Genomic DNA, 16,356 nt, shown 5'->3' on the forward strand with positions numbered 1-16,356 from the left:
ATCGTATATTATAACTATATTATTAAATATTATATATATAATATATATAAAAAAATGGGATCAAAATCAATAAAATCGAAAGCAATTTAAAGAAGGATATCGTCGATCCTTCTTTTCTCTCGTGTTCTGTGCGGCGTGCCCTCTCTTGTGCCTAGTGTCTGTTTTCACAATGAGTCAGGCTACTCTGCCGCCTAGAGTAGCCCGCTCACTTTGACTGCTAGTTGCTTTTGCAATTTTTTTTTTCTATTCATATTTTTTAATACATTTAAATAATTTTAAAAAAATAAAAAAAAATACACCAATAAACTTAAAAATCACTTTCTTAATCATTAAGTAAAAAAAAAAAATTCTCGTGCGGTCAAGTAGAGCGATAAGAATTGGTGGGTAAAGTAGTTTTTTCCTTTCACAATTTGCTTCTTATTTCTTTAGGCTTTCCCACTTTCACGCCACATACTTCCTCCTATCTTTAGAGTATTAGAAGTTGACTCAATAAAACTTGACCAAAATTTAGTTAAAGAATTCATTTTTATAAATTTAGTTAGTCAGTTTTTAACAACACTAAATAATAGACTTTCCAAATTTATCACTATTATATTAAAATATTGATTTTGAATTTTTCATTTATTTTAATTGTAATTGTAATATAAATATTTATTATTAAAAAAGTACATATTAATTTTCTAACATTGATATTAGACTAATAAGAATTTTGCAAAACTAAAATTTGAAGCACTCAGCAAGATGATGCCACGTCATTGAAATGATGACTGATGGAGATTAGCCATCTTCTGTGGTTTAGTTTGGAATTTGGGCACTTCGTGCTTTTGAGATGAAAATGAATTTTCTAGAGTTGTGAGTAGGGCTGTGCAGAAAAGTTGATGATCCAATCCGTCCGTGTGACCCGACCCGACCGAGAAATGCGATTTTAACCAGCTTGCGGGTCGAACCCGCTATAAGTAAAAACGATCAGACTACATGTTTTAACAGCTCAAGGGATTTCAATCCCTAGCCGCCAACCCTCTGGCCCTCTTCAAATCTCACCCCCTTGCTACCATCCCTCCCCATTTCTTTCTATGATCATCGTGATCGCCGTCTTCTTTGTTTGTCATCGTCGTCGCTTCTCTACGTTCGTTCATGATTAAGTGCCTGAGCCCAGCAATGGCTGGAGAGATCTTGCCTGAGAGCCCCTTTCCCTGGAACGAAATGTTCGCCACTTGATCTCTCTCATTGCAGGCAACACCGTTGAAGGAATGGTCACATGGGTTACCAACGATTGTCCATGAAGATAGGTACTGGCTCCGTGGGTCCAAACCGCCTTAATGTCCATGAGCGCTCCAAGCTCTGGATTTGCACAGACCCATGTTGGGCTCAATAAAAAAAAGATGAAATTAACATAGAATAGAAATGCAGTGGAACCCATTTTTGGTGTAGGCTCAAACTAGTAGAATCAACACTGGTTTTATCTCTCTCTCTCACTAAAAAAAAAGGGGTCTCTTTCTCTCCTCCCTCAATCTTTGTTTAATTGTTTCTATCTTGTGCAGAAAATGGCTGTGAGGAAGAGACAGAGAGAAATAGAGTGTTGTAGTGGGAAAAGTCAACCTCTCGGACCTCGAGACAATTGAGGTGGAACCTTATGGAGATGTGGCAGTAGGATTGAATGACTTTTGTTGAACAATAATGAAGATTATTAGAGCTCTCAGTTGCATGCAGAGTAGTTTGAAGTTGTGGTGATGAGATGGCAGTTAGGGATTTTTTCTTTTCTCAATTGGCATTCAAGGATTATCACGAGGCATTGAAGTAATTTTAAGGGAGAGAGATCCAGATCTTGTCAAGCAAAATATAATGATATAAACTCTGTTTTCGATAAAGTTGGGCATGCATGCAGTCAAATTGATGCTTTTTAATTAGTAGCTGTTATAACGGGTTGACCCGATTCAAGTCGAGTCGGATTGGTTAGTGTCAGACTGGAAGTCGGATTGGGCCCAAACACATCCCGGTTTGGTTGGGTTGCAGACTTAGTTGTGAGCTCGCACGAAACGAATAGCACGCGGGAGAGGAAATTATTTATGCCAAAATAATATTTGGCCAACAACTTGGATTCAATAAATTTGGCTAGTGAAAATAATCAAAGTTAAAAGTATTATAGCTTTGTTAAGTCTATTACAGTGAGTTTTTATGCAATCTAGTTAAACTTTGATTAAAACATAATTTTATTGAGTCCACTACTAATATTCATATAACTGTGACATCATGACCCATGTTGGAAATGTTCACATTTTATCCTTATTCCGTGTATTTCTGCAGCATTTTCTTGCCTTATTTTGTTTGCACGTTCGGCGTTTGCTTTTCTTTTCTTTTTATGTCCAAGTCCAAAATTTATTTATTTTTACTATTCTTATAAAAAATAAATATTTCAAAACTAATAACAATATAAAAATTAATACTACATAGTTATAATAATGCTTTATTTAAAATAGTAAAATTATATATAATTTAGTTATTATCACATTCTCCAACCAGCTTATTATTAGTCTCTAGCAATTAAAATAACTAATAAAGATAAAAAAAAACTTTATTATTAATTATTTTTTCATTTTATTTAGCAAAATGTTTAATGAAAATTCAAAACATTGCAAATACTAAAGAAATTTTACATGCCTTCAATTCTCACTATGAGTGAAAGTTTTAGCTAACACAAAACACACCCTTTGTTAAATGTGACTCGAATTTCCATATGAGAGTATGCTTCAACTCAAATTTATTTTTTGAGTAATGTAAGCAAAATCAAATATCTCATATATAAATTATTAAAAAAAAAAAAAGATAGTCTCATGAAAGGATGCCGAAAATATAAATTATATCTCACTTCATTATATAGTCATGTCAAAATCTAAACTATGCAATCCTTAAGATGAAAATAAGGACTTTATTAGGCTTTCAATCTATTTGACATTTTCATTTCATTCTTCTTTCCAATATTTTTCAATGAAGCACTAATTTTTTTTTTCATGCTACACTTCTTTCTTATTTCTTTGCATGTCCAGCCTTTAGTTCTCTTTTCTTTTTTAAGTTCACGTCCAAAATTTATTTATTTTTACTACTCCTATAAGAAAAATAAATATTTCAAAACTAATAAAAATATAAGAATTAATACTACATAATTGTGATAATATTTTATTTAAAATAGTAAAATTATGCAAAATTTTCCTATTATCAATTATATTTTTGGGTATGAAAATATTCTGTTTAATCAACAAGATATGTACAAATAAATTTATGGATGGATAAATTAAAAAGTGCATAATGCGGATTTCAAAATTTAAAAATTGGAAATCTATATCTAGTTCTTAAAAGTCTAAGGGAATAAAAAAACAGGGTTTTCACTATTATTTCTCAAAAAATAATAATTATATCCCACATCATACTTTTAATAATCATTTCATTTTCCTATTATTATTATTATTATTATTTTGATAGGCATTTTCCAACTATTAGTAGTCACACAATTTGATTCTATCTTCTTCTCCCTTTATATTATTTGAATAATCTAAACCTGGCTAATGACAGAGAAGAAAGCAACGGGATATGGGAAATTTCTATGGATTGAAATTGATTACAATGTCCCTGGGGGGTCGCTATAGCGATTAGCGGGGCCGTCCTGCTTGGTTCTTGACCTAGCTCTTGTCTTCATCCAAAAGCAAAGGGCGAAGTTTCTCACCATCCCGGGTGCTGCTTAAAATAATAACGCAATTTCTGTTTCTTATCTTCGTCTTCTGGGATCAGTTAAGAAAAGAAATTCCAGGTAAGATTTTTCTCTTTCATTTCAATTCAATATGATAAATGGGTCTCTGTGGAAATTATGTTTTGCTTTACAAACTTGATATTTTTTCTTTGAAAAGTTAAGGAAATCACAGTGTTCTATAAAAATTGGTTTCTTTCACAATTTGGGTTATTTTTTCTTCATGTAATTGTTACGCTATCATTTATGGAATATCTGAATTTAATATATGGAATTGAATATTGTGAAGCAGAACAAGAACCCGGTAAAATTTTCTAGCGAAGACGGCAAAAGATTAGCTGTCATAATCCAAAATTTCTTAGTGCCTTTTACAAATATTCTTCTAACGTTTCTTAGTCTTTGTTGCTCCGTATTATAATAGTAATATTTTTCTAGGTTGTATCACGATGGATACTATCTGTGATGCTGCAAACTTTTCAGAGTTTTTCCTTGATGAGGTTTTTGAGGTTTGTCCTAACAGTTGGCTGCTATTCCAAACAAAATTTTATACCTGAATGGAATCTTGTATTTCTTTTTTTTTTTGAAATAAAATTGATGGTTTTCTATGCAGTAAAGGTTGTTAGAGTCGTCCTGGCATTAGTGTATACAGCTCAGATAGCTTAATCCTAATGGCTTTTAATGGCGAATAAGCATAAGGGTTTAATTTGTTGACTCCTATTATGAGCACACTCAAAATTATATCATATTTAAATGTGTAATTTTTAAAAAAAAGTCCAAGATCATCTTATTGGGGTCTATATAAGTGGCTCAAAAGTCTGGTTTGTTTGAGTTGCCTGCTGCCTTTGTTTTTCTTACCAATAGTAAGCGTCTTCTCTCTACTCTTGTAAACCTTTGAGTTATCTCTTTCGATATAAAACGTGCTTGGTATGTGTATTCATGGCATGATTTTTCTTTTTCTTTTCCATTTTTAGACCTCCTTTCGCTGCATATACTTTTTGCCTACTTTTTATTGAATTTATTATGGAGCAATTTCCAATATTCTTCAAAAAATGAAATTAAAAAAATAGCAATCAATCTATGGTAAATTCTATTGAATTTTTTTATAATATTTATGAACAGCATAATTTTTTTTAACTATTTTTTCAATTATGGGTCTCAGGTTTATTTTAGGGACCCGGACTTCAAGGAGTATAGCGTTTGTGTAGGTTGCTATTCGGTGTGTCTACTTGTCTGTCATTAAAAAGGGTTTGTGCAGAATAACTCTTGTGGTTGTATGTTTTAATATATGTTAGTCTTTATTGGTAGTGTTTGCATGGTCTCTGGGGTTTCTGACATAAAGAAAAATATGTTTTAGTGTCTCCTACAAAGCTTTGATTGTCATTATTTTCTATTTACAATTAGTTTATAATTTTTGTGCATAAATATTAGAGATAATCAAAGAGTGAAGAGAAGATGGGTAATCTGTTATGTTGTGTACAAGTTGACCAATCGACGGTGGCTATCAAGGAAAGATTTGGCAAATTTGATGAAGTACTTCAGCCAGGATGCCATTGCTTGCCTTGGTGCCTTGGAAGCCAGCTTTCTGGGCATCTCACTCTTCGGTTGCAGCAATTGGATGTGAAGTGCGAGACCAAGACAAAGGTTTGTAAATTTACATAACCATGGGGATGACTTAACCTTTTCGTCTTGTGACACTTGGTAGTGCTATTGAAGCACGTAGTAACAAGCATATGAAAGGCATCACTTCAAAGGCTTGCTTAAAGCATGTGATGCTGACATGCTTAAAGCCTGTGGTGAAGTTTGCTCACCTATAAATTTATGCTGTTTTAATACAGATTGATTTGTTAGTGGCATCAAAGCATTTTTTGTATGTCTATCTTTTATTTTTGGAGTCCAGAGGAATCAATGGAGGAAATACTGTAGTTTATATGGAAGGAAAGATAACTTGAATGGAAATTATTTTGACAAGGCTGTTGTTACTTGTTACATGTGCCTCGGCCAAGTGGGGTTATTGATCTTTTTGATCATTTGTTATCCAGGACAATGTTTTTGTCAATGTGGTTGCATCCATTCAATACCGTGCCCTGGCTGACAAGGCAAGTGATGCCTTCTACAAACTCAGCAACACAAGAACCCAAATCCAAGCTTATGTTTTTGATGGTATAAATTGAAAATCCTACGTGACTTGATGTGATATCCTGCTGGGATTAATTACTATTCCTGTCTTCTGTATTTGTTTAGAACTAAAATTATATTTATCTAAAATATTATCAGCTAAATGGAGTTTCCTTTTTCATGAAATTAGTAATCAGAGCTAGTGTCCCAAAGCTTAACTTGGATGATGCTTTTGAGCAGAAAAATGATATTGCCAAAGCTGTGGAAGATGAACTTGAGAAGGTAGACTTTCTGATGAATTAAGGGTAGTGAAAGATCATGGAGGCTATAACTTGTGAAACTGTTGTTCTTCCTTTGTGATTGCTGACAGGCTATGTCTGCTTATGGGTATGAAATTGTACAAACACTTATAATTGATATTGAACCAGATGAGCATGTGAAGCGAGCAATGAATGAAATTAATGCAGGTATGTTACATCACCGATTTCCTTTCCCACTTTGGATTTTTGAATTTTTCCTTTGCTATTTAACCCATCTCAGTGTTTATGTGGAGATGCTAAATTTCAGTATCGTCTGATGAAGTTGTTATTGCTCAATGTTAAAGTTGTTGTGCTAGAACATTGCAAGTGGGGTACCCTGTAAAATGGTTATTCTTGCATCCCCCATGTCCATGCTTACCAAGCAGCTGGATTTAGTATAACTTAGATATGGTAACCATAGTTGTTTTCTTAATTGTTTTTCTAAAATCAGTAACAACTACGGAATAAACTGTTTCCTAGAAATACGGGTGCCTAGCTTTATGAATTTCCAGATTTTTGACCGGATACAATCTAGTTTACTTTACTAAAATCTTCTGGTGACTGTTCAGTTAATGTTTGCCGCTATATTGTCTAGTCATTATCCTCTTCTCCATCTTCTCTTGGAGTTTTAAGTTTCTTTTGTTTAGTAGAGTTTGTATTTATTTATTTTTCTCGAAACGTTGTGTTATCAGCTGCAAGGATGAGGGTGGCAGCTAATGAGAAGGCAGAGGCTGAGAAAATCTTGCAAATTAAACGAGCTGAGGGTGAGGCCGAGTCTAAGTATTTGTCTGGTCTGGGTATTGCTCGCCAGCGTCAAGCTATTGTGGATGGCTTGAGAGACAGTGTGCTAGGCTTCTCTGTTAATGTGCCTGGGACCACAGCAAAGGATGTCATGGACATGGTACTTGTTACCCAGTATTTTGACACCATGAAAGAAATTGGTGCTGCCTCAAAATCGTCTGCCGTGTTCATCCCACATGGACCTGGTGCAGTTCGTGATGTAGCTACTCAAATCCGTGATGGCCTTCTTCAGGGTTCTAGTCACCAGTAGTGTTGTTGATTTTCCATGTGTATGCCACTAATAAGTTCGCGCATGGGCGCTGATATTTATATGCAAGTTGTTCAGTGTACTATAATCCAACATGAGTCACTGTCATATTAGTTTGTGAACAATGATTATCACTGTTAATAGGAAGTTTGAAGATGTCCCAAGTATGTTAAGTTGATCATTTCGAAACTATGTAAGTTGTCCCAAGTACTGTCATATTATTTCTGATCGTGAAACTTGAGAGTTGTTCATTCCGAAACTTGATCCTTGTGCAATGTCTCGATTCAACTGAAAGAAGAGAAATAAATGTGCTGAGAGCGAAATGCTTTGGTTACCTTGACTTCTACTTGGCATGGGTTCCATTGGAATAGACCCGTGTATGTCTTTGTATCCACTTAGCAACTTAAAGTTCATCGAGACACATAAAACCTTGTGAAACTCAACTTTTCTCAAAGATTTAGGCCCCGTTTGTTTTCGGAGAGGAGATGAGAGGAGATGAGATTAAAGTTAAAAAGTTGAATAAAATATTGTTAGAATATATTTTTTAATATTATTTTTGTTTTGAGATTTGAAAAAGTTGAATTGTTTATTTTATTTTATATTGGAAGTTGAGAAAATTGTAATGATTAGATGAGATGAGATGAAATGAAATATTTTCCCAAAACAAACAAGGCCGCCACCAGCCCTCTTTGCTAGATCATTTGTTCAGAATATACCATCCTTTCTTTTTTAGGCTTTCAAAAAAAAAAAAGAACTTCTATGTTTTTATTTTATGTTTTTTCAGACATAAAGAGATTACACAAAGTAAACCTATAAACCGATTTAGCTTTATGGAATCCGTTAAATCTATTTTATAATAAAAATAACTTTATAATCTAACGTATCACATCAAGCCACATCAGTTTGTGGGTTTATTTTTGTGTAATCCCTTTATGACTAAAGTATTTTCCTTAAAAAAAGCCAATCGGGAGTAATTTCCATTCATTATTACTTTTACCATTTTCTGTAAACCGGTATACATATATATCTTTCACTTTCTCAAGTACATGCCCAATGGAAGTGATGCAGAAGTATACACTAACTTACTTCTTCTCCTTCCTCTTAAAAAAATACAAATAAATTATTTTACTTTTACTAGAATAGTACCTCTAACTTACTCCTTTTAAGTATTTGCCTCAATATCTTTTTCTATGACACGCAAAAATTATTCCAGGAAAACCATAAGTTCCATATGTTTGTACTTTTGTTGTGTGGATATAGAAGCTTTCTGTGCTGGCTTCTTCTAAAGGTTGAATGCCACAGACAGACCAAGCTTAGGAACTCTCCTTATGTCCATAAAATCCAGCTCTCCACCAATTGTTAGAACAAGCTTTTCGAACAACTCTTGCTGAATAAGAGCTCCTGCCCTGCCATACGTGCTTAATCTTGCCTTCAACAATGTAAAAGGAAATATTGCATGCTGGCCACCAATAGTGAGGGCAGTGTCATTGACTGAAAAAGTATGCTTGAGTTCCGCTGCAACGGCAGTGCTGGTCGGAGGGTTGATGATGCGGCAACAGGAAACCTTCCAAGTGTCAAGCATGTCATTCCTGCATTGTTAGAGAAGCTTAGCTCACCAAACATTTTGAGTTCATGATCATAGTAAATAGAGATTAGAAAATTTCTGTTTACTTCTCAAAGAAAACAACTTTCTTTCTTTTCTTTTCTTCTAAAAGTTTCTTTCTCCAACATTTCATGGGAATAATGCTCACAAGTTTATGGAAGCATTAAGGAAGTCACTGTTGAAGCTCAAACCAGCATTGACTTTGTTGAGTGTTCTAGTTGATATGTCAAAGGCTAGGTCAGTTCCAAGAGATAGAAAATCGCTTCCTACGACACCCGACAAGTTTATGAGGGGCTTATATCCTGTAATTGGGTTTCCTTTCATCCCCAATCCTCCGGTTATCCCAGCATAGTCTCCCAAGTATTGCAGCTCCACCTGTTACCACAATCATTGTTGTCTAAGAATTGGATCTCCTGTACTGTATAACATGGCTCTGGCTCAACAAGGAAGAGGGAATCAAAAGTAGACAAGGAAATGAAAACTAAATAGTAATGCTAAACTTGTTCAGATTTCAGATGGCAAGAAAGTGACCTACTCTTGCAGAATCCGGAATGTCTAGGTTAAAAAGGGTCCTTAGTCCAGGTGCAATGTCTCCAACTGTAAGAGTCATAGGAAACTCGAATATCAGATTCAGTTCCATCTACTTTTTGTCAATTGAAGTTCTGTAACAAAAGCATGATGCCAAGGAAGAGAGCTAATATTCTTGCCCTTCTACAGTGCTACTTGCTTATGGGGTTTATTGCAAATTATCAAGCAATTTATTTGGTTCTAACTAACATAGATTTAATACAAAATTATGGCTGTCCCTTCAATTTACATTATCATTTGACCACACAATGGCAGAAATTTTATAGACAGAGGGAAACAGCATTTGTTCATGACTGCAATGAGACTAGTCCAAATTAAAGAACAAATGCTTTTAAGATGCTGTCTTCAATTTTTCACAAAGTGAAATGATTATAAATGTTTCTTGATCATTCAAGACTAGTGAGGACGAAGACAGTAGGAATGGTTTATGCAACACCATGAATCCAGAGCTTAAAATCTAAGAAACAAGAATGCAGATTAGGCAAGAAATTGAATCTGCAAAACGTGTTGAGAATGAATGAATTATTCCTAGCCTTCTTTAGCTGAACAAAGTCACATAAGAATAAACCGTAGCTTACTAAGATTGAGAGGAAATTACTTCGACAGGAGATATCAAGGCTGCAATCAAAGCCTTGGAACTGGCAGAGATTAGGTGGTTGCTGAGCATAGCCTCTGTATAGAAGATCTAACATAGAAGTGAAGTGAATCCATGTGAGCATACACCACAAAAGAGAAACCACATGCAACTTTAGTAAGAAATAATTCTAGAGATAAATTAGAAACCTCAAAGGAAATACAACCTCTGGCCCTTTTGCCAATATCATGGTATAAACCAGGGAACATGGTAATTTGTTGTTAAAAACCTGTGATGATGATCAACGCTTTTGTTTTCAAGAATTAGAATTGGTTGGCATTAAATTTATTGAAACTGGGAAGAAGCAGCCAAAGAGGAAGTTTCCCTTTGTACTGAGAGACAGAGGAATGGTTGAGTGAAATTTCCAAGAACCGGTTGGAAAGTGATTTAGCGGACCATTTAACCCAGAATGTGGTCTAATTTATATCGAGCTGTCTTGCTTCTTTTTGACACTTCCATTTTACAGTACATGCGACAGTAAGGAGGAACAAAAACAAGAAGAAAACGTCTTAACTGAGCTGAAGCAGTACAGAGAATAGACTGCTGTACGATGATTTGGTTCCTTTACCTTGTTGGTACAATAAATAGTTGTAGATGTTAATTTCCCAAACCTCCATAAGAGAAGTCTTTGAACTTCATGGACCACCTCACTCAGTTGATGAAGGGCAACCAAGAGTTACTAGTTTCAATGCTTTCGACCTCAGTTTCATCAATCTTTCAAAAATTAGGAAAAACTATCCCATTTGGATTTAGAAAGGGTTTTATCTCATCTCATTTCATCATTACAACTTTCTCAAATTCTCACACAAAATATAATAAATAATTCAGTTTTTTCAAATCTCAAAGCAATAATAATAGTAAAAAATAATATTCTAACAATATTTTTTTCAACTTTCATATAAAATTATCTCGTTTAATCTCTGAATACAAATCAGCATAGTCTTCCCAACTTTTTTTTTTATGGAAAATGTTAGTTGAACCTATAAAAGTGATCGATAAAATTAACCTATTGACTTTTTTATTTAATGATTAAGAAAATGCATATTAATGAATTGGTATTTTTTTCTATTTTTTAAAAATATTTAAAGATATGTAAAAAATGATTAATGAAAAAATAAAGAAATACATTTACAGTTATCGGTTGAAATATTCGATTGAATTATCAGATCGTATAGCACTACTCTTTTTTTTATTGTTTATTACCAAACTAGTCATTTTGACAAGATATTGTCAAAATTTGATATTTTAATTGAACGGTCGGATCTTAACAAATGGTGAATTTCTATTCAAAATTTAAAAAATGGGAAGTTGATTTTTGAAAGAGTTAGTCTATATACAGTTCTCAAATAAAGACTGTTCATGTAAGTCTATATAATTATGTTTAAAAAAATTTTAAAATTACAACAATATTATTTTTAAAATGATTTTTTTTCTTTTTTATCTTCATTCATTAATAAGACTGCATATGCAGTCTCTCATTCAGGACTATAAATAGAATTTTTCTTTTCAAAATTAATAACTTTAAGTTCACATTGAAAATGAAAAGATAGGGTGGGGGGGAGGGTGTTGTTAATGTTGTTTCCTCCGCAACTAATCAAAGTAATTTGTTCTAAGATTCTAATGGGGGATCACATGATCTTTTGGGATTTAGCATCAAATCCACGTTACCCCATGTGAATATGGGTCTATATATGTAATCATCTTTCGTCACAGTGAAAAGGGCCAATCGTGTAGGCTTCCCCACTTACATTATGCGGTTTTCCGGATTGGACCTATACAATAATAGTCAGTAATGGCTATAGAGTTATTCTACGCGTCATTCTTGCATTACACATTTGTTAAAGAAAAAAATAAATAAAAATAGGTATATAGCGTATAGATGATGAGTAATACTATCACATTAGTTGGGGTTAAATTGGTTTTTAAAATAGACGTTATATAGATGTCATTGTTTTTATTTTATAACAAATGACTTGTAAGATATTTATATTTTCTCCCCAATAACTCCATTTCCTTTCTTTCTATCATATATATAATTTTCAGACATCTAGCGTTGATGCTATTGAATCATATGCTATCGAATCATATGCCGTTCTAACCCTAAATTAATTGACCATAATTTAAATTTAGCATTTTAAATGTTTGAACATCTCATTAGATCGAGACACTTCCTCTTCTTTTCTTTGTTTGTTGGGTTTGTGGACCCTGATTTATTCTTGTGGCGGCATGATTTGATGACTCAACCAACATGGTTTCGTTACGATTTTTTGATGGAATTTCAATGAGGCTTGGGCTTATTCAAAATGCAAAATTTGCTTGACGATCGCGCGACAGATTACTTGAGCAAAACTTAGGCTGAGAGTTCGCTCAAACGAATAATAGACAGAAAGTTCACTCCAGGTTCGCTCAAGCGAATAATCCATAAATTTCAAAATTAGATTTTTCACTGTATAACTATATATATTTTTATTATGAAAAGTATGTTCGTTCTAAGCATTGTAATTTCACCCCACAGTGTACTTTGACATTCTTCAAGAGAATAAAATTCTCTACAACTCCATGGATGAAGGCACATTATCAAACCACGTAAATCTTTGTATCCTATGATTGATTTTTTTTTTTAATTTACTTTTTTGCATCGTTTTTCACATTCTTTCCCCTATATTTTATTTATTACAATTAGTAGCTCAAGAATGCAAAATTCAAATAACTCTAAAATCAAATTATAAAGATAATAGAAAACTAAAAAAACTAAAAAATAATTAATAACTAACAATTAATCAACAACTTTCCCCTTTGATTTGATAATTAATTTTGAAGTCATGAAAATTTGATTTGTGATCAACGGTTTGGAGCTAAAATAAAGTACCCTAGCTAATAGTTATAAAGATCGATTTTTTATTAGTTATTAAATGATTTTTTCACCCTCTAACTAATAAGCATTTAATTATACTTTCTAGTTTTTATACAAAACTATCAAAATTAATAAATATATAAAGGAAAATATGCGATGTGGCGTAATCTTGACCGTCAAATCTTAATGAGTAATATGCTAGCTATTAGTCTAAGAATGCAAGCCTTACACAATCCCTTTGTAAGTACCTTTTTTTTTTATTTTTTTTACGACGAGGTCTACTTTTTTACAAAGAGTAAATTTTTTTATACTTTTTATGATGGGGTCTTATTTTTTTACAAAGAGACTGTATAAGACTTATCTATTTAAGATTTATACAAATTACTCAATACTAATATTTAGCAAGGTCGTACATTTAATTAACTTTTAGTTGGTTCGATGAATTAAACAATTAGTTGAGAATTGACATGTGAAATATAAATAACGATTAAGAGTGCATGTTAACTTTTATTATTTTCAAGATCCCAATGAAATAGCAAGATTCCGATGGATCGCACTCTTGGACTCAACCAGAAGAACCGCATCGATCCCTGTCACGATCGATGGCCAGAAAGGCTCATATATATATGCATTATTGCAAAATCGACCGTACATTAATTGTGAAAGCCAGCCTGCATTTTTGAGGAAACATGCATGAGGAATGAGATGCATTGGCTTGTCTCCAAGTGAAGGAACGTAAGGGAATATAAAAAAAGCAGACATTAATTAGTGGTATAGCAATGAAGTAGGTTGTGATTGGGCAACGTGGTGTATGCGCGTTTCTGACATTGATTCGCACAACAGACAACCTTGTATTAACTTTAATTTGCGCGCAGATCATGGGATCCCATGCATGCATGCAAAAGCCCCCGCCCCAGTAGTGGAGTACAACAACATAGCATGTCGTCTCTTAGGGCTCCATGCAACCATATACTGCATATATAAAAGGGATGATCACAATTACTCTGATACATAACCCAACGCATAGAATCTGTATTGATATTAGTTATAAGTACGATAATATTATGTGAGGAATAAAGCTTGGTCCGTGATCAATGCAAGTATATTTATAATATGCAACTAATTCATGATGATCATCTTCGATCTTACTGCTACGTACATGCATGCATGCATTGCTTCAGGACCAGGCTTCATTCCCAACATTACTTATCCAATCATCGGCCAAATATCCATCCATATATATACATACATATATTGTTGTGCCAATTCGATATGATCAGTGCAGGTTTATTCTTAATTTGTTTCACAATTTATTTGATATGTTGATCAGTGATTGATCTTTGAGCTAATATAATATTTTTACAGACTGGTTTCTTGTGCTAGCTGCAGAAGATGATCATGATCTTAGTCATGTTATTATATGTAAAGATAACTGATTCATGTCCCTAAATCTCAGGATTTTTTGCACTCCAGATAACTGATCATGATCTAGCTAGTAAGAGTACGTAGCTTCAAGAGGTGGTGGTGGTGGGGCAAGCTTCTTCTCCACTTGCATTTGGGGCCGGGGCACCTTGTTCGCCTTCTTTAAGCAGTTTCAAGATTTCTTCTTTCTTTGCCACCAGTGCCTGCATCTTGGAATCGATCTTTTCAAGCTTTAGCCTCAGTTTTGATGGATCGTTGTTCTCTTCAGGATTCTTTTTCTTCTTCTCCTTTCCTTCACCTTTATCTTCCTTGCATTTACCATCCTTATCTTTCTTTTTTTTGTCCTTTGTTTTCTCCTGATCTCCCTTGATCTCTTGATGATCTCCATCCTCGTGTTTCTCTTTCTTTTCTTTCTTGTTCATCTTCTCAACTTCCTCAGCTTTTTCATCATGTTTATGATCAGAAGCTGCGGTTTCTCCCATACTTAAACGAAGGATCGATGCAACAGATCTAGCTTGGATATTAATTGATCAGGTTTCCTCTGAGAACATAAAATTGGTGGAATTTAGAAGCAAGGATCGAGCATGAAGTAAAACTGCTAATGCATACTGAAAAGCAAGGTAATGAGTAATTTCTTGCCTAAACAGTACTACAACAGTAGCAGATCATGATCATCAGCTTGCTCAAACATGTGTATATATATATATATATATATCGAGATTGGTATATATATAATTCTCATAGAAATCAAGCTTGTGCAAGCCCTAATTGATCTTTCAACATCCATGCATCCATGCAATGAAATTGAAACCGAAGTGACCAGATTTCCTAGAACTTTATAAAAATAAATTTTACTCTTCATCATCTTTAATTTTTTCATCTCTAGTACTCCTGTTGATTGATGTCACATTTTATTTAGGCAGTTTACTCGTGAATACACTTAAGATAATTAAAATGTGCCATATGAATCATGGTAAGAATGAAATTAAATGATAAAAATTAGGATGAAAAGAATCATGATTACTCTTTTATAAATCCCAGAATCTTACCAAGTGAGTAATCAGCTACTTATCGTAAAATATTTATTATAATTAAAAATGAAATAAATCAAAAAATAGTTATTAATAAAAACAAAACAAAAGGGGTTGGCGCTGTCACTGTAGATTAATACCCTTGAGAGGGTGGCTGACTACCCCGAGGATGGCCGGAGTCCGGCCGGTACGCACGCGTGCACAGACACACACATATATAGCATGTGTAGTTAGTATAGGTCAAATTAACTAGAAATAAACTATTGCACGCATGCCTCCGATCAACAATTAATAACACCATATATACAGCTGCATTGGCAATAAAAAATGGCTTGGAAAATGGTCCAAGAAGCAAAGGAAATTCATTATATATACTAAGCTAGCTAGGAAAGACAGATGACGGGGACAAAACACTTGATCAAGATCAGATCAAGGAGAGGAATTATGACATTACCAAGAATCCTATCCTTGTGTTGTCCGTACGTTTACACAAAGTACTATATAATTCAGAGCTAGGGATCAAACCCTGATCAGTATTTATAATTCTCTCAAACAGAAGCTGTATTTTTATTGTAAATAACATATTATATATATATATATATATATATATATATCTGTGTGTGTGTGTGAACAGTATGTGTCAAAATCGCGACAAATATGATTACCCACATCTATAAAAGAGAGCTTCATCAAATTTGACAATGATTCTTAAAATCAGCATCAACTTTCCTCGCTAAGCCACAAACTGCTTCTAACGTCTACAATTTGATCTCTTACTTTTTTTTTCTTTTTATATATAAATAATTAACATCACATGTTATGCTATATTCTCTCCCTGTCTCTATTTCCTTAAGAGAGATAGATAAATGAATTAGGCCATACAATATTTATTGCTGCGACTAGTTTGGATTTTTCGAATATATAGTATTAAATATTTAATAAATATTATAAGACTCACTTCGTATGCCTATATATATCTCATTCACTTAAGATTTTAAATTCAGATAAGAACGTAAAAAGAAA

The 16,356-nt window shown here is 33.5% G+C and overlaps 3 protein-coding genes across 5 annotated transcripts; 1 reads left to right on the forward strand and 2 right to left on the reverse strand.

Annotated features, from left to right (window-relative positions):
- Positions 1-3,484: 3,484 nt before the first annotated feature.
- On the forward strand, positions 3,485-7,463 carry LOC108999215 (hypersensitive-induced response protein-like protein 1). Of its 3 annotated transcripts, XM_018976040.2 has the most exons (7): positions 3,554-3,802; positions 4,175-4,245; positions 5,168-5,380; positions 5,779-5,899; positions 6,045-6,136; positions 6,225-6,321; positions 6,846-7,463. In XM_018976040.2, exons 3-7 carry the CDS (start codon positions 5,192-5,194, stop codon positions 7,202-7,204), a joined length of 858 nt encoding a protein of 285 aa, XP_018831585.1. In that variant the 5' UTR covers positions 3,554-3,802; positions 4,175-4,245; positions 5,168-5,191; the 3' UTR covers positions 7,205-7,463. The 3 variants fall into 3 exon arrangements, with proteins under 3 accessions (XP_018831584.1, XP_018831585.1, XP_018831586.1); XM_018976039.2 differs by lacking the exon at positions 4,175-4,245 and having other exon boundaries at positions 3,485-3,802; XM_018976041.2 differs by lacking the exons at positions 3,554-3,802; positions 4,175-4,245 and adding an exon at positions 4,899-4,984.
- Positions 7,464-8,145: 682 nt separating this feature from the next.
- Positions 8,146-10,360, reverse strand: LOC108999097 (mitochondrial outer membrane protein porin of 36 kDa-like). The gene is made up of 5 exons (XM_018975895.2): positions 10,193-10,360; positions 9,991-10,077; positions 9,340-9,401; positions 8,953-9,179; positions 8,146-8,790 (listed from the first exon to the last, which is right to left on the reverse strand). The coding sequence occupies exons 1-5, from the start codon at positions 10,233-10,235 to the stop codon at positions 8,484-8,486; spliced, it is 726 nt and encodes a 241-aa protein (XP_018831440.1). The 5' UTR covers positions 10,236-10,360; the 3' UTR covers positions 8,146-8,483.
- A 3,525-nt stretch (positions 10,361-13,885) lies between these two features.
- LOC108999153 (protein PXR1) lies at positions 13,886-15,907 on the reverse strand. The gene is made up of 2 exons (XM_018975949.2): positions 15,788-15,907; positions 13,886-14,843 (listed from the first exon to the last, which is right to left on the reverse strand). Exon 2 carries the CDS (start codon positions 14,782-14,784, stop codon positions 14,392-14,394), a length of 393 nt encoding a protein of 130 aa, XP_018831494.1. The 5' UTR covers positions 14,785-14,843; positions 15,788-15,907; the 3' UTR covers positions 13,886-14,391.
- Between the last annotated feature and the right edge of the window lie 449 nt (positions 15,908-16,356).

The sequence above is a fragment of the Juglans regia genome, chromosome 2 (assembly GCF_001411555.2).
Source record: "Juglans regia cultivar Chandler chromosome 2, Walnut 2.0, whole genome shotgun sequence".
In the NCBI taxonomy this organism is placed as follows: Eukaryota; Viridiplantae; Streptophyta; class Magnoliopsida; order Fagales; family Juglandaceae; genus Juglans; species Juglans regia.

Bases quoted from the DNA above. Each gene is read 5' to 3' on its own strand.
- LOC108999153 (XM_018975949.2), bottom strand. From the start codon at position 14,784: ATGGGAGAAACCGCAGCTTCTGATCATAAACATGATGAAAAAGCTGAG.
- LOC108999097 (XM_018975895.2), bottom strand. From the start codon at position 10,235: ATGTTCCCTGGTTTATACCATGATATTGGCAAAAGGGCCAGAG. The intron at 9,180-9,339 runs GTAGGTCACTTT...TTGTGGTAACAG, and splicing joins ACATTCCGGATTCTGCAAGA to GTGGAGCTGCAATACTTGGG. The intron at 8,791-8,952 runs GTGAGCATTATT...CTAACAATGCAG, and splicing joins CTTAATGCTTCCATAAACTT to GAATGACATGCTTGACACTT.
- LOC108999215 (XM_018976039.2), top strand. From the start codon at position 5,192: ATGGGTAATCTGTTATGTTGTGTACAAGTTGACCAATCGACGGTGGCT. The intron at 5,381-5,778 runs GTTTGTAAATTT...TTTGTTATCCAG, and splicing joins AGTGCGAGACCAAGACAAAG to GACAATGTTTTTGTCAATGT. The intron at 5,900-6,044 runs GTATAAATTGAA...TCATGAAATTAG, and splicing joins CCAAGCTTATGTTTTTGATG to TAATCAGAGCTAGTGTCCCA.